General features: G+C 40.7%; 2 protein-coding genes across 7 annotated transcripts in view; one reads left to right on the top strand and one right to left on the bottom strand.

Annotated features, from left to right (window-relative positions):
* The window catches only part of LOC126485127 (probable phosphorylase b kinase regulatory subunit beta), a 188,420-nt gene that overhangs the window by 103,972 nt on the left and 65,937 nt on the right, over positions 1–18,511 (bottom strand). For 4 of the 5 annotated variants that reach the window (XM_050108765.1, XM_050108766.1, XM_050108768.1 and 1 more), the window contains 2 exons: positions 11,949–12,208; positions 8,808–8,822 (listed from right to left, as the gene is read on the bottom strand). In XM_050108765.1, coding sequence (XP_049964722.1) covers positions 8,808–8,822; positions 11,949–12,208 — 275 coding nt within the window. The remainder of the gene's footprint in view (positions 1–8,807; positions 8,823–11,948; positions 12,209–18,511) is intronic. The other variant, XM_050108767.1, reaches the window with a different exon arrangement.
* LOC126485128 (uncharacterized) overlaps positions 1–18,511 on the top strand; it is an 81,214-nt gene that overhangs the window by 25,724 nt on the left and 36,979 nt on the right. The gene's annotated exons all lie outside the window — the stretch shown is intronic.

Genomic DNA, 18,511 nt, shown 5'->3' with positions numbered 1-18,511 from the left:
ATTGTAGAATAATTTGCTGAAGTAAACCAACTCAGACTTTACAATTTAGTTCTCAAAAATATTCATAAATTATTCTGAATATGTATTACCTTAATAAATATGTTTCCTGGTAATTAGATTCCATATATCAAATATGCACAGGCCTTTCCTCCAGGTAGAACCAGTTTGTGCTCCATCTAACTTATTTTCTTGAAAGGAAATAAGGTGTGTGGAAACACAACGCAAATTAATTAAGCATGCTAAATCTTTATGGCAACTTTACTGTCTCATTAGTAGGTGTTTTGTTTTTACTGTACGGGATTTTTTTCGGTGCAAGAACTAAATCAGAGTGTATTACTCATGATTTTGGAAGCTTACAAGCTAGAAAAACAGTTAACGGTAGTGGATTTATCAAGCTAAGATAGCAACAAATATTAGACACAATGCACATGAAGAGAAACATGCCATGCAAGTGTCACAAACAATGTGCTCTGCACACAAAGCAAGAAGAAGATTAAAAGAAAATGAAAACAAAAAGGAAATTTAGTCAGGGATTTGTTTTTCTTCCTGTTACAGAACATCACATGTGCAAGCTAGAAATTTCATAAGAATGTAAAATATTACAAACACCAAAACTGATACACAAAAAAAGACCTCTATTTACAAACTTCTTGGTAAAAACATTCTCCTTTAGTGGTTTACAAAGGGAATGGGAGAAAAGAACAGACTAGAGAAAGTTGTCATTTTGAGATTGGATACCAAGGTGAAGACCATATGAACAGTTGAAGTGAATGCAAACAGTGGATAATTCTGTAGCTTTTGCACTTTGTTTACCTCCTATTACTTTACATTACATGTTATTCAAGTTTCTGGAGAAACTCTGCTTGCATTTGTGCCCATCCACATATATCCTTGTTTACCTACCAGTGATGGAAGTTCTGTTTCAAAAAATTCATTTCCTTATCCACTGTTATGTATTTTTGTAGGAGCATCTATGAAGCTTATGTTAGTGACTATGATCTTTTTATTTAAATGAAACACACACACATTAAATACAACTAGCTGCTTTCTTTTAAAACATTTATGTCATTTTGTTTTCAAACATGAGTTTTATTCTTTTAACAAATTTTGTAAGTAAATCAAAGTGGCACATCAATATTTTTATATTAAATAGCAGTCTCTCTCCCCTCCCCCCCCCCCCCATCAATTCTCCATGGTATGCAATGTGTGTGGACACACATGTGGAAAGAGACATATGACAATCTGCAGCTAAACACATATTCTATACTGTGAATGTTTCTCTTTCCCGATAGAATTATTTATATTCTATAAGTTGGAATAAGAGAAATACACCCTCCAAGGATTTTCTTCTTGTTCAGAGCTCCATCAATATTACACTTGGCGCACACAGATATTTTATGCACTATGATTTAAGTGCACTATCTGTTGCATAATTCACTTTCAGATACACATTTTATATGCTCCTATTCATGATTTATACACCAATTGTCTTGCTACAAAAATGTGACCCACTTATTTGTCTTTACAAAGGTTTTTAACAATAAGATCATATGAAAATGGGCTGTGTCAAGGATATTTGAAATTGATAACAACGAACTTTTGAGAAAAAAATCTTTTAGTTGTTGATTTCCATATAAGGCACAGGTAGAGTGTCATGAAACACTCAGATAATAGAAAGAAGTATTTACATTTCACTGCCTAAACTACTTTTCTTCAATACAAAGTTTGCAGAACTCAAACAGTCAGAAATTTTATTATCTCATTGTTTACTGATGTGGCAGTGATATTTTTCATGTCTGGTGCAAAGTGATATCAAAAGTGCGCAAGAGTATTTTTGGTCATGTGTTGTTTTTTATCTATGCCGTAAGACTATAGAATCTCCTAGTTTTTGTTACTTCTCTGTTGTTGTTTTTTTTTTAGTTCCTTCTCATTGTGAGTTTTCACAGATAAATATTTTTTTCGTTAACTCATTACACTGGACGGCTATGCAATTATTTGTTGTAGGCAAGTCGCCTACATAATTGGTGACCTCCGATTGAGGTACTTTAAATCTTTCGTTAGCTACGTCGAACATTAACTGCAAAAGCAATGAACAATGACGGCAAACGATACGGTTCGATAACGGAAGAAATTCATAGGCTTCAGAATGAGATAGAAACTTTACAGTTGCATATTTTGAAAGATATGAACTTAAAAGCATATAGACCAAAGGAACAACGTTGGTTCAACAACCATGGCACACACCAGCAGGGCAACATCATTGGAAACTGGGACTACTGCAGCACAACCACAGCAAGTAACAGCAATGGAAGTACCCACTGGTTTCAACGCTTCACCAACTCAATGGTTGCAATTACGGCCACCCCCATTCATGCCTTCTCAGCCACACACATGGTTCGCAGCAATGGAAAATATATTTCTACAACAAAGAACAGTCAGTGATCACGAGAAGTTCACCTTGGTGATAAGTAATTTGGACCATCAGACCTCGGTTTTGATACCTGACATTATAGTGAACTCGCCTACAGAAGGAGCATACTGTAGACTGAAGGAAGAATTAATTTCTCAGTGTGTGAAGTCAGTCGACATCAGAGTCAAACAAGTACTGGACCAAGAGAAACGGCGAGATAGGACCCCGTCAGAATACTGGCGTCATTTACGCAGCCTGGTAGATAGATCGACAGTCTCTGATAAACTGTTACTCCACATATGGCAACAACAGCTACCAATGCAAGTAAGAACTACACTAGCTATATACGACGAAAGATCAGTTGACAAACTGCTGCTCGCTGCTGACAGAATCTACGAGACGCACGAACCTACTGCAACAGTCGCAATGACGTCGACAGATGCCATGTACGGTAACTACCACTACCAGCAAGACCAAACTGACGATATAACAGTAAACTGTGCCGCGGTCGCAACGCGACAAACAACAAAAAGTTCAAACAAAATTAGAGATTTAAAAACTGCAATAGAGGATTTGCGAGCGCAGCTAAGCACGCTACAGCGACTACAAGTTATCTTTAAGCGCAAGAGAGACCAGGCTGGGCGTGAAATACGAAGTCAACAAGAGGACGAGCATAAGGTGTGTTGGTACCGTAAAAGTTTTGGGAGAGATGCTACAAGATGTACATCACCATGCGCCTACTCAGACAACCAAGGTATGTACAGAAACAGTGCAGTGTTTTCATGTCAGCGAAAGCAATCGTCAATACATATGCCTCCTGCTTCGAAAAGATTGTATGTATCAGACGTACTTATGGCTACAAGGTTTTTGGTGGATACCGGGTCAGACATTAGTTCGCTTCCTGTCAGCCGTGCACCACACAATGAAAAAGACATACAACCACGTTTGAAGGCAGTGAATAACTCGATGATTAACACGTACGGATGTAAGATTGATGTGGGTTTTTCCAAACAGTTTACCTGGTCTTTTGTGATAGCTGGTATATCAGAACCTATTTTGGGCGCTGATTTTCTGGCACATTTCGAGTTGGCGGTCGACTTACAAGGAAAACGTTTGTTAAATCTGACAGACAACAGCGCAATATCAAGCACTAAAGGGCATACAACTTGTGAGAAGCTACAGGCGATTGGCAACTCTGTAGCCGAAGAGCTACATGACGAAGAGAAGAATCGGAGATGTTCTGACAGACAGACAAAAGAAGTTAAACATAGTACGGTTCACTATAATCGTACCACGCCAGGACAACCAGTTTCACGACGAGCACGTAGAATCGCACCAGAGAGATTGACAGAAACAAAGGTGATATTCGAGGAAATGTTACAGGCGGGAATAATTCACCGGTCAGACAGTCCGTGGTCTTCACCCCTACACTTAGCACGTAAGAAAGATGGATCATGGAGACTGTGTGGGGATTACCGAGCATTAAACTCAAGAACCATTCCAGATAGATACCCAGTACCTAATATACAGGACTTCACGTGCTTTGGCCAGTGCGAAAATTTTTAGCGTCCTCGATTGCAAGAAAGCATACAACCAGATACCGGTGGCTACAAGAGATGTTCAGAAGACAGCAGTGATTACACCATTTGGATTATTCAAGTTTTTATTTATGTCTTTTGGCATTAAGAATGCAGCACAGACTTGGCAGCATTTTATCGACGAGGTGATAAAGGGATTAACATTTTGCTTTGCTTATCTTGATGACATCTTGGTTTTCTCTCCGGATAGTCAAACACATGAACAGCATCTGTGTCAACTTCGCAAGAGTCTATCTGACTACGGAGTCGTTTTAAACGAAAATAAATGCGTCATGCACAAGAACCAAGTCACTTTCCTCGGCCATACTGTGTCATCAGAAGGTATACTGCTCTGCCAGAGAAGATCATGGCGGTACAGGCCCTTCCGAAACCGACAAACTACCAAGAGCTACGACGATACATGGGAGTAATAAATTTTTATAGATGTCACCTGCCAGCAACGGCTGCGGTGCAAGCACCACACACTGATGCACTCAAGGGACGCAACGCCAAAGGTCGACGAATAATTAAGTGGACACAAGAAATGGACAAAGCATTTTATGATCTTCAAGCAAGTCTCAGCAAAGCAGTGTTGCTCGCTCACCCAGTTCACTACGCACAGCTAGCTATTGTTGTGGGCGCGAGCAATAGGGGCAGTGCTGCACCAGCGTGTAGAAGGGCAATGGCAACCACTACGGTTTTTCTCTAAAAAGCTACAGACTGCACAACAGAAGTGGAGTGCGTACGACAGAGAATTGTTCATGATCTATGAAGCAATTTGATATTTCTGCCCACAAATAGAGGCAAGACCAGTGACTGTGTTTACAGACCACAAACCCATAACATCGGCTTTTAAAAACACCAGTGATAAGTGCTCACCAAGACAGTTCCATTATATTGAGTTCATAAGTCAGTTCACGACAGATATACGCCATTTAAGAGGCGCAGAAAATTTAGTGGCTGACTATTTTTTCACGTATTTGCGGGATTACAGAAATTCTAGACTATGATAAACCTGCAGTGGAACAGACCATGGATGCAGAGCTACGACAGCTGTTAAACGACCCGTCTACAGGTCTGACGTTCGAGCAAATTCTGGTGCCTAACTCCAAGCGGAAGCTGTGGTGCGACTTTTCTCAAGGCAGACCAAGGCTACTCATTTCAGAAACATTGCGCACAATGGCATTCGACAGTGTCCACACACTATCTCACCCAGGAGCCAACGCTACAATCAAGCTGCTGACAGACCGCTATGTGTGGCCTTCTATGAAAAGAGACGCTTGCCTTTGGGTAGGTTCCTGCATTCCTTGTCAACAAAGTAAAGTAGGACGACATGTGCATGCTGATATTGGAGATTTTCAAGGTACCTCTGCTAGATTCGCACACGTTCACGAGGACCTGGTTGGACCTCTCCCACAGTCAGAGAGTTACAGATATTTGTTTACGGCCATAGATAGGTGCACAAGATGGGCAGAAGCAACTCCAATAGTCGATATTTCAGCTGAAACTACTGCTAAGATGTTTCTGTGTATTTGGGTTGCCCGTTTTGGATGCCCCTTCATGTCACAACTGACCAAGGACGTCAGTTCGAATCTACGTTGTTCCTCGAGCTATCCAAAATGTGCGGTTTCCAACGCCACCACACGACTACCTATCACCCTGCCAGTAATGGTATGGTCGAACGATGGCACAGAACACTCAAAGCAGCATTGAGGTGTCATCAAGAGAGATGGATGGAAGCATTACCATTAGTGTTGTTAGGCCTGCGGACAGCTCACAAACCCGATATTGGTGCATCAGTTGCTGAGATGGTTTATGGTGAGCCGCTACGGATTCCTGCAGATTATTTAGTACCAACCTCACTACCTGGATCAGAGGGCCTCACACACTGGGTGCAGCAGCTAAAACGTCACTGCACAAATATACATTGCCCGCCACCTTCTCGCCATGGCAACCGTAAGGTGTTTGTACACAAAGAGTTGTACAATTGCTCTCACGTAATGTTGCGAACAGACTCAGTCAAATCGCCTTTACAACCACCATATACGGGCCCATTTCAGGTGCTGAGTAGAAATAAGCATTCCGTGGACATAATGTACAATGGCGTTCCGACAAAGGTATCGATTGAACGTGTCAAGCCAGCATGGGTTTTACCCTCTCCGACCTCTGACACCACGTCTGTGCATCAACACACAATGGACGCAGAGCATACCGAAACACCGCTCAGTACTTCGGCCAAGACAGGTGAATCGCCACCACAAATAACAACGTCACCGCCCCCGAGACACACGACGCACACCAGAGCTGGACATTGAATAAAATTCAAGTATAGGGCTGTGTGGCAGTGATATTTTTCATTTCTGGTGCAAAGTGATATCAAAAGTGCGTGAGAGTTATTTTTTGGTCATGTGTTGTTTTTTATCTTTGCCGTAAGACTATAGAATCTCCTAGTTTTTGTTACTTCTCTGTTGTTTTTTTTTTTTTAGTTTCTTCTCATTGTGAGTTTTCACGAATAAATATTTTTTTTCGTTAACTCATTATACCGGACGGCTATGTAATTATTTGTTGTAGGCAAGTCGCCTACACTAACATAAATTATTGATTTTATTAAATGTACACAAGACTCATATGTGTAAGTAATATAACTGAGCCACATACACAGTGCAAAAGCCAAAGATAGCTCTATTAGGATTTAATAATTATATAACACACACATCCACAAAGGTGGCATATAATTTTCGATCCACATATCTAGTTCCACATTGTGGAAGTTTTTCCCTTGTAATTTGTCATAAATTTTCATAATCCTGTACTGTGGAGTCTGGGCACAGAGTTTTAATTCTTGTGTTAGAAACACAACTTTTTGGTTTCTGATGCATATAACAAACAATGTTGTGGTGTCACCGCCAGACACCACACTTGCTAGGTGGTAGCCTTTAAATCGGCCGCAGTCCGGTAGTATACGTCGGACCCGCGTGTCGCCACTGTCAGTGATTGCAGACCGAGCGCCGCCACACGGCAGGTCTAGAGAGACTTCCTAGCACTCGCCCCAGTTGTACAGCCGACTTTGCTAGCGATGGTTCACTGACAAATTACGCTCTCATTTGCCGAGACGATAGTTAGCATAGCTTTCAGCTACGTCATTTGCTACGACCTAGCAAGGCGCCATTATCATTTGCTATTTATCTTGTGATGCATGTACCGTCAGACCGACGTTCACCAATTATGGATTAAAGTTAAGTATTCCAGAAGCTACGTACTTTTTTTACTAGACTCAACTCCTTTAACTGTTCCAGACCTCACGCCAGCCTGCGTGAGCTTAACCGCGTGCCTTTTGGCTATCTCATAGTGGCTTGGCTGTCTTGCTAAGTCACAACAAATGTTGTGTTTGCAATCTATTGAATATTATACTCCATAGAATCACAATAGCCAGACCACTTAAGGGTGGGTACTATAAAAGCAGTTTGCATATAGAAACTTTAGGTTACAACTGTGAAGAAACCAAGCATAACCAGCCAGAAGAATAATATACACAAAGACTTTATGGTTTCAACATGGACACCCATGAAGTTCATACAACATAAGATCCCAAATTTAAAATTTTCCCTTGCATATTAATGTCACTATAAGTCTCAGACACACTGTCTCTTTGTCTCTGTTCCTCTGTGATATTCCATTTGCTACGTCTCCTTAGTCTTAAAATGATCAAAAAGTACATTTTTATAGTGATTTACTTAAATTTAAAATTTACCCTTGGATATTAATGTCAGTATAAGTCTCAGATCTGCCATCTCTTTGCCTCTGTTTCTCTGTGCTATTCAGTTTTTTATCTTCGCTTAGTCTTAAAGTTATTACAAAGTCCATTATTTATAGTGATTCGCTTAAATATATTTGTCATGGCAAAATTCAGTGAACAAAATCTAATACAAACTCATTTAGTAGAAATGAAAGAAATTAAATTTTAATTACTTTCTGATTTAATTGTATCTCAAAGTATTACTGGGAACATAGATAGAATCCTTTTTGTTGGAACCAAAAATAAACAGTGATAAAAGAGTGATTAACTGATAAGCACCAGGCAGGAATAATATAAACTTTCTAATCTGCACAAAATATGGTAGTAACATCATTAAAAATTTTAGTGTTTCATCTTTGATGCAGCATACCACAACAGTCTACCAAACCACGCCTCTTAAACTCTGCGTAACTGCTGCAACCTACATTCTTTTGGACATTCTCGTTATATTAAACTCTTAGTCTCCCTCTACAGCTTTTATCCCACATTCTCTTCTTGTCTTTACATGTCCACATTTCACTTCCATTTAAGACAATACAACAGACAAACACTTTCAGAAAAATGCGTCCTAACTCTTAAATATATATTCAATGTGAACTTATTTCTCATTTTCAGCAGAGCTTTCCTTGCTACTGAAACTCCACATTACTTCAGTTATTTAGCTACTCCTACGGCAAATCATCTCTAATACTTCCAGTGTCTTATTTCCTAATCTAATTCCCCCAAAGCGATCTGACTTAAACTGAGTAGACTTCAGTATCTAGTACCAAAAAATGATGAAAGAGAGATCAATACAGTAATGTAAAGTAGAATGCAACACAATACGACTGTTTTATGTTTACTGATGCTCATCTTACAGTCTTTTTTCCGAAAAACATCTAAAATGTTTTCCAAACACAAGGAAGTGGACATTAAAGTCAGTGAAAGATGAAAAAGAAATTTCAAAAGCAGAGAAAAGAAACAAGCCACAGAAGCACACATTCTGCAGCAACAATCTACTGTGTACAAAGTTTGATGTACTTACAATAGTTGGTTTTGCCTAAAATGGAAAAAAAGAACATTTAATAATTCATCAAGACATGTGGAAACATGTTATAGTTTTACCTTTAATAACATAATGAGTGTTCAATAATGAATAAATATTGCACTTTTGTAAAAGGAATAAGCAGCAGGTTACAACTAGGGGGGGGGGGGGGGGGGGGGGGGGAATGATGTTTACAGTACGGTTCAGCTACAACTTAATATCTAGATCTTGTTAATGACAGCACATATGTTTCAAAATGAAAGGTAATGGTAGTTATACATTCATGATCTTGTTTCCAATGACGATATACACTTTGACTAGAAAGTCTTTATGCATTAATAGTATTGATTCTTGTTTCTATCAATATACGTCACATTATAAAGATAATTACAATAAACATTCTACACATCCCCGAGGACTGCTGCATACTTACAGAACACTTGTTCAGAATGGCCTGAGAATAATGTGCAATAGTTCAGGAGCTAACACTTGTCACCAAGAATTGTGATCTCAGCATGTGGTCTATTCTGAGTGGTAGTTAAGATTTAAATGTTTGAATATTAGCAAACAGCTGCTTCTCTGCCATTTGATTTCAGCTGACTGAAACTGCACAATATGTGATACACAGTGACCATTCTTCTAACAAAATTATGGAAAGCATTCAAAAACTCCATCACCTTTTTCAATGATGACATGCTGAGTGCTGAAATCATAATGATGTTCCTTTATGGAGAGCAGGACGGGGAGGAGGGTGTGGAATTCAGGGAAGGAGGGGGAGTAAACATTTGTAGTATCCAAGAAGTGACCATATCTAAGATAGTCCATGCAGCACTTATTAAGGTGACATAGAAATAAATTTTTGGCCCAGTTCTGTTCCATAACAAGCTATTTAACTTAACAGCAGTGAAATTAGTGCTTTCTCTCAACTCAGGCCATGTTAACCCGCCTTTCAGAATTTTGGAAAGCAGAACAAGAGAAACTGATACTCTATACATGAATGGGCACTGCTACTATGCACACAAACATACGTTAATATTTTCTCTGTCAATACGAATGTATCTCTCTCCTATCTTAACTGCTTTTATAACCCATGCTTCCTCTACTTAGTTGTTGATTCCCACTTCCCACTCTATCCATTCCTCTTGCAGTTTCTTTCTTCTTCAGGTTATTTATTTCTTATTTTTATCCATGTTTACTTTTAATCTGACACCTTTTAGAAATTGCTTTCCTTATAAATTTATTTTCTATTTTCTCCTCTCTTAGTTCCTTTCCAACACTAGTTTGTCTTTGCTCTTCTCTACTCTGCAGAAACCATCTTCCACCTAGCTCTGTGATTTATATCATTCATATTTATTTACCATGTGTTCTATTAATCTGTGCTATGCAACTTACCTCGTCTATATGAAGAATATGAAAGCCCACCTTTCGAAATTGTTCTCTTTTCTATTTCCTTTCTCTTTAATTCACACAAACAGAAATTTCAGTTCTGCAAAACTAAGCAAATCCAAACCTAGTACTAACAAAGGGAGGGTCAGTCATGTGGGTCACGAGACCCACAGGATGATCTATATAGAAAATAAAGACACAAGTGTTTCAGCTCTTTTCTATACACTCCCTTGTTTTTGAAAAAATTGGGGTCAACGTAGATGATGAAAATCATATTTTGAAAGATTGAACGATCGTCTAAAAACAAACGTATGTTATTAATATTATATGGGGTCCAAACTTAATAATATTTGAGTTATTAACATTTTTGTGTTTTCATGCAGCAGCTTGGGTACCTGTGATTCAAGTCGTCTAGCAGAGCGACATTGGTGGTTAAGCGGTCAAGGCATTAGACTACCAAACAGCTGGTCCGTGTTTGATTCTTGGTCATTGCTTTTTCTTTTTTTTATTTCTTTTTTTTCATTTCATATTTTTTCAGTGTTTCTGACAACATTCTGATAGTCAGAATACTTTTCTTTGATTTTTTTGAAATAAAACATGAGGAGGTATGGTTAATAATCCAATAAGTATGAATAATTTTTGACAGTTATTTTCATTGTGGAAAGTACACCTGAAGTACATTATTGCATAATCCTAAACAGTCATCTATTCATGAGCATTCTCAAAGTAAGTGGGTGAAACTAGCCATAGAAACTGGCAAAATACAAATTTTTTTGCACCACGCACAACACACCCATGAAATTCCACAGCACTGAAATGTTTTCTGTTACACTGGACATGGAAATGTTAAAAACAAATCTATCCAATACCAATTTGAATGTGTACCAAGCATATAAAAGCATATCTTGAAAGACAGGTGTGGACAACTGATTATCGCTGAATGCATGAATTTTGATAGCATCCACCCTATCTTGTAGTAATTTGTTCTGCTGTGGTGTCACAAGATTTTGAAGTTGTGGAATGACATTTTTTACCTGTCGGAAAAGTAAACATCACACTACAGATGACAAAGAGAGGTACATTTTGGTGGTATTACTTTCATGGCATAGGTCGGGTGAGCAACATCACCCACAAAAGTACTATAATAGCACGTCATGTATCACAACGAAAATAACTATCAATATATTATGTACAGCTATTTGATTGTTAATTGCACATTCAGACATTTTACTTCAAAGAAATTCTCATCATCAAGAATTGAACATGGACCAGTGTTTTGATAGTCTAATTCCTTGACCCACTGACTTCACTCTACTAGATGCATAGAAAGACAGGTACCCCTAAGTACAGCACGAAAACTCCAAAATGTTAATAACTCGAACATTATTAACTTTGGACCTCATATTACATAAATGAAAAAATGTTTGTTTTTAGAAATTATTTTGACGTGTAGCATAAAAAAACAATTTTCCATCATCAACTCTGACCACCCCCCCCCTCTCCCCCCCCTGCCCGCCCGCCCCAAAAAAACTGGGGAGTATATAGCAAAAAACCAAAACAAGTGACCCACATGTAAGTGGTAAGATGATGTGCAGCATGAAGAAAAAGATTACAAGACGTTTTCAGTGGTCTCTCCTCACACTGCGTTAAGTTATTTTTCAAATTTAAGCAACCACAAGTTATCTGATTTAAGCAAACACTTAAAAAACATCCAGCATTCATAAAGATTATACTGCAAGAAAGTAACATCTTCACCTGAAAGGCTGAGTATCTTCCAGCTTTGCGTGGCCTGTTGAATGAAGGTAAGTATCGTCTAATAGGATCAAGTTCATTAATGTGTAGCAGTCCAGCTGTCAATAACTGTGCTATCACAAACATTGCTTGATTCCAAAGGTATATACCATTACTACCCCCACTGCCCTCGGCACTTGGCTGGCGGGCATGTGTACCAGGTTCTTGCTTCTCCAATTCAATGTACCCTTCTGGTACATAAAAATACATTGGAATAACTGGGTCTGAAACAAAATGAAGTACATATTTACAGTCTTATTACATGTGAAATTAAATATGAATTATGACCTTATCTATCTTTACACTGACCAACTGGGGGTCACATAACAACTTCAGTTTCTCTACTTTAATCGTTTTTCACTTTTTTTCAGCCCTGCTTCATCTTCTCCCCAGCTTGTCTATTCTCTCTTCTGTTCATGGTGTTACATTTTTTGTAGCCCTCCCCCCCCCCCCCCCCCCTCCCCCCCCCCCCCCCCCCCCCCCACTCCCACCACGGGTACCTTGAGAATTGAGTATCTTAGTTCTAAGAGAGTTTTTATCTGTTGTACCTGATTCATTGATATTGTCTCTTTCCGGTTCTTTTTTTATTTCTGTGATCCAGGTTATCATTGACTTCTTCTTCTTCTTCTTCTTCTTCTTCTTCTCCTCCTCCTCCTCTTTCGGAGGTGGAGGAGAGCAGGGCACAGAGGGGTACAGGCTTCTGGAAGATCCGGAACCAAAAGAGAGCAGGTGACCTTGGGGCACACAGCTGGTGTGTCTCGTGGCTGAGCTGTGAGCTGTGGCAGTAGGCTTTCAGCCTGAGAGACGCTGGGGGGAGGGGTCCCAGGAGGGGAGCCCTATCACCAGCAGGTGCCAAAGAAAGGGGGCACTTCTTCAGCCGGGGAGGGGAAGCGGCTCCAGAATGGGAGGTCATGGGAACTGCAGGGGAAGGGGAGATGGGGACAGGGCTGGGGAAAGAAGAGGTAGGAGGGCGAAAGGATGCAACAAAGGCAGAAGTTGAAGAAAGTGGTACTGGATGAAGTCTCTCATATTTTTGGTTAGCCTCAGTGTAAGACAGGCGACCCACGGACTTGTACTCTCAGATCTTCTTTCCTCTTTTGTAAGCTGGGCCCTCATGGAGTGGGTGTCCACAGTCACCACAAAGGGGATACGCCATACAGCAGGAAGACTTAAGCCCAAAATACAAGCACCAAAAGCAAATGTTTTGTTAGACTGCCCTCTTTTATTTGGTGGCAATGTCAAAAACTGTTACTCATTTTCCAACTTTCCTTTGTTTGTGTTGCATCCATTATTTTTCTAATGATCCATATTTCAAACACTCCTACCCAATCCAGCTTGTCATTTAGTATCAAGTACTTGCATGCATTTAATCATTCTGGCTTTACCACTGTGACATAGTGTTTCAGTTTTATACTTCCTGAGGTGCTCTTCTTGTTGTAAATGTTGTTAACTAAATCATATGCTCTTTCCATTTAATTAATTCTGACACCTGCTCCAGATCTTTCTGGTCAAATCTTGCAGTGTCCATTGTATTTGGTAATGACACAAGGACAGCAATAAAGGGTTCAAAACTCAATCATGTCAGAAACAGCCAAGCTTGACTATAACAGTTTAGTTCTTAATATTACAAAACCCCTTCTTATGCAACAAAAAAGAATCATCAATGATTACTGATAATTGACTACAAATTTTTGATCACTTACAAGATGGAACAAGAACAAATAAAGAGATGTCAGAAATGAGTGGAACACTGGACACTGTAGCACAAGTTAAACCAAAGCAGTTAACTAGATATGGGCATGTAATGTGAAGAGATGGAGAAATTATAAGGGATGTGTTTGAAGGGAACACTGAGGGATAAGATGACAGAGAAATCCAGACAAAGATGGTTATATACGTCATTGGAAAAGAATGAGGGCTACACTGATAGGAAAAAATACTGGGTCTCATTGATGAAGCAAGGAAGCTGCTTCAGTTCGACTGGTCACCAAAACAAATAAATAACGGGATGAAACTACATGTATTAATCTTCCTGGTGTCCAGAGGTATGAAAAATTAAAACGAAACCATCATGTTGCATGTTGATCATTTTATTTTGTAATAGTTAGCAATTTAGCATTGTTAACTACACCAAATGAAAGACATGTATCATTGGTGCTCCACAATTTTCCCAATTTTGACTGTATAAACTAACACTACAGTGTCCATCTTTGGCAAGTCAGTGTAGAAGGTGTCACAAATTCAGCTATGTAAAAAATCTCTGCAAATTGCATTTTTATTTATATATAAAAGCGACTTCTGAATTATCCTATGTGTGAGATCATGTGTGCCAGAATCATCCTATTCAAAAGTCTAGTTTCTAATATGTTACTGTTTGTGTCTTTTTCACATAATCTTTCATTTATTGTGTCAGTACTCATGTGTACTGTATCATATTGTAATAAATAAATAAATAAATAGAGAACATTTAAAGTGCCACTATGAACTCACACTATACCGACAATTGTAAATTTAATTTGAGATTTTTATAAATTTTAGGCAACACCATTTTCATTCAAAAAGAATTGTTTCCTAATTTCACAACATATTTACATGAAGAAAGGTATATTTTTGAGAATTTGTGGATGCTTGCAGACATATATTTTTAAGAATTTTCATAAGTTGTCAGTCTTGTCTATAACTTATTTCACATTAAACCGCCGCTTGTGATTTGCAGTTACTGTGAATAGGTGACAAATCATGTTACCTAATTTCTCTCTTAACTGGAGTGTATATTGCATACATTTGTTGTAAACTGACACTATTGTTGAATTTGATAGTGACCATGACCTCAAAAATGTTTTTCTGTTGTAACAGATACCCCATTACGGTTGTTAATCACTTCAGCTCTAGAATGCTAATTGCAATATTTGTAGCATAAAAGACGAATAAATTAAAAGAAACTGAACAAGTTTACTGTTCTGTAAAATACTGCAACAGCCACAATGTAGCTCCGTTGAGTATGCTATTCTGAGGCATGGGATGAGTTGGTTACTATTTGTAAGCATATGGAAATTGCCCTGACTGCTATCAAGTGATTGAAAATTGCTGCAAATGGATGTGTTGGGAGAGCTAACGAGAATCATATACCACACATACCGAAGAGACCTCAAGTACTATCCTCTCCTGTGGACACTGCCTCCTTTGCTGGAAGTACAGGATCTATCAATAACCATCCCCTTGACTGTCAGTAGTGTGTTGATGGTAAATCTAGGTGCCCTGTCAGTGGAGATGGGAACTGGACAGGACTCAGGATATCACATTTATCATCCTAATTAACTAATTCAAGGCGCTGTTTCCACTGAAACTGAGCCTGTGAGACTCACCTGTTGGGAACAGCCTGTGACTCTTGTCAAGATGAGGCAAATGGAAGGTCAGGGGTCTACCAGTTCAAATCTGTGGAAAATAATGGTACCTGCATGGGAAATGGCAGCAAGGAATGGGAGTGAATACCATGAGCACTCAATGTGTATGCCTGTAGGAATCATTCATTATGTTGAAGAGGCTGTTCCAGCAGTCACTGAGGGAACTGGATGCAATCAATTGCAGGATGTTGACAATATTATGAAAATTACAGACTGTTACTCAAGACACTGAGCCGCAGGCATGCACAACCAAAAGACTGCTATGCATTTGAGCTTTCGGCCAAAAGGCCTTCTTCTAAAGTAGAAAACAAACACACACACACACACACACACACACACACACACACACACACACACACACACACACCAAGATCAACTCACACATACATAACCACTGTCTCTGACTGCTGAGGCTTAACTGTCTATTGCAACTACGCCTGATGGGAAAAGCAATCTGCAGGTGGTCGGGGTAAGGAAGAGGCTGGGGCATGGAGGCAAAGAGGATAGCAGAGTAAGGGTGGGGGAAGGTGTAGTGCTGCTTGTGGGTGTACGGCTGCTTGTGGGCGCATGCAGGGACATGGTGGGAAGAGGATAGGGCTGCTAGGTGCAGTCAGGAGGTTTGAGGGGAGGGGGGGGGGGGGGGGGAGAAGTAGAGAAGGAAAAGATTAGTGGGTGCATTGATGGAATAGAAGGCTCTGAAATCCTGAAGTGGAAGCTGGGTAGAGGACAGGTAGGTGAAGGACAGAGACTAGTGAAAGTTGTGCTAGGGGGTTTAAGGGAATGAAGGATATATTGCAAGGAGTGTTCCCGCCTGTGCATTTAAGGAAATCTGGACTTGGTAGGAAGGATATAGATGACGCAGTCTGTGAAGCAGTCACTAAAATGATGCATATTGTGTTGGGCAGCTTGTTTAGCAATTGGGTGGTCCAGCTGTCTCATTGCCACAATTTTTTGGTGAACATTCACACAGACAGACAGCTTATTGGTTGCCAGGTCCGCACAGTCCGCAGCACAGTGGTTGCAGCTCAGTTTGGAAATCACGTGACTACTTCCAACTTGTGCATTTCAGAAAATGTGGAGTTGGTAGGAAGGGTCCAGATGGCACAAGTTCTGAAGCAGCCATTGAAATGAAGCATGTTGTGTTGGGTAGCATGTTCAGCAACTGCATGGTCCAGCTGTCACATGGCCACAATTAGTTGGTAGCCATTCAAGTGGACAGACAGCTTGTTGGTTGTCACGCCCACATAGAAAGGAGCACAGTGGTTGCAGCTTAGTATGTAGATCACATGGCTACTTTCACAAGTAGCCCTGCCTTTGATGAAGTGGAAGATGCCTATTACCGGACTCGAGCAGGTGGTTTGTAGAAGGATGTATGGGATAGGTCTCACATCCAGATCTGTTGCAGGGATATGAGCCATGTGGAAAGGGGTTGGGAGCAAGGTTGGAGTAGGGATGGATAAGGATATAGTAAAGGTTCAGTGGCAGTGGAATGCCTCTGTGGGAGGGGTGGAAAGGTCAGTGGGTATAACATTCCTCATTTCAGGGTGCAACGAGAGGTAATCAAAACACTGGCAGGGAAAGTGATTGCAGGTTGTGGTGCAAAATTTGGAAAAACAATGCCTGACATCTTGGCTTTAAGGTCATACTTGGACACACACACACACACACAAACACACACACACACACACACACACACACACACACACACACACACACAAACTCTCTCTCTCTCTCTCTCTCTCTCTCTCTCTCTCTCTCTCACACACACACACACACACACACACACACACACACACACACACACTCTCACACACACAACTGCAGTCTCAGGCAACTGAAACCAAACTGCAAACAGCACTATGGGAGTGGCGACTGGGTACACATAAGAACAAGGCTGAAGTGGGAAGGGGGAGGGATAGTATGGTGGGGTTGGCAGACAGCGAAGTTGGTTGGTTGGTTGGTTTGGGGAAGGAGACCACACAGCGAGGTCATCGGTCTCATCGGATTAGGGAAGGAAGGGGAAGGAAGTCGGACATGCCCTTTGAAAGGAACCATCCTGGCATTTGCCTGGAGCGATTTAGGGAAATCACGGAAAACCTAAATCAGGATGGCCGGACGCGGGATTGAACCGTCGTCCTCCCGAATGCGAGTCCAGTGCCTAACCACTGCGCCACCTCGCTCGGTGACAGCGAAGTGCTGCATGTTAGACTGAGCGCAGGAGAGAAGTGGGGGTAGGGGGTGGGGAAGTAGCAGAAAAGGAGAGAAATAAAAAGACTAGGTGTGATGGTGGAATGACGGCTGTGTAGTGGTGGAATGGCAATAGGGAAGAATCCTTCCCACCAACAACATCTTCTCTGAATTGTGCAGGTGGGAACTTTCCCTGCAATACATCCTACGTTCTAGTAACCCTTCTGGCCTCAACCTTCGTTAGCCCCTTCCCTGTTCCCATTACAGCACTACACAACTGTCATTCCACTACTTCCACTACCACACCCAGTCTTTCTATTTCTCTCCTTTTCTGCTACTACCACCCTCCCCCCCCCCCTCCCCCTCCGCTGCCCTCAGTCTGACCTGCAGCACTTCGCTGTCTGCCATTCCCAGCATACTATCCCTCCCCCTTCCTGCTTCAGCCTCCTCCTTATCCCCACAAGTCACCACTCCCATCACGCACTGGTGCTGCTACTCGCAGTGTGGTTGGTTTCAGTTGCCTGAGACTGCAGTCGTGTGAGTGAGTTGCATTTGTGTGAGTGGGAGTGTGTGTGTGTGTGTGTGTGTGTGTGTGTGTGTGTGTGTGTGTGTTTTGTTGATGATGGACTTAACAGCTGAAAGCTATAATTGTGTAATCATGCCTATCTGCGACTCAGCATCTCTGCTATATGGTGAGTAGCAACTTTCCTTCTCATAATATTGTTACATTCCGTCCTGGATTTTCCATTGTCTGATTCAACCTAGGCTGTGATTTTCCTAGACTTGCACCACACGGTTGACAACTGTAGGGCCACCCAAATGGGTCAGGTGTGCACTGCACATCAGACGCTGCTATCCAGGTAGCTGAACATGTGTGGGGTGCACACCAGGTCTCCCTTTTTTATATCAGGTGACTTTCCACCCAGTCTGGATCAC

This window comes from Schistocerca serialis, chromosome 6 (assembly GCF_023864345.2).
Source record: "Schistocerca serialis cubense isolate TAMUIC-IGC-003099 chromosome 6, iqSchSeri2.2, whole genome shotgun sequence".
NCBI classification, from domain to species: Eukaryota; Metazoa; Arthropoda; class Insecta; order Orthoptera; family Acrididae; genus Schistocerca; species Schistocerca serialis.
This window is presented reverse-complemented; position numbering and strand designations above follow the sequence as displayed.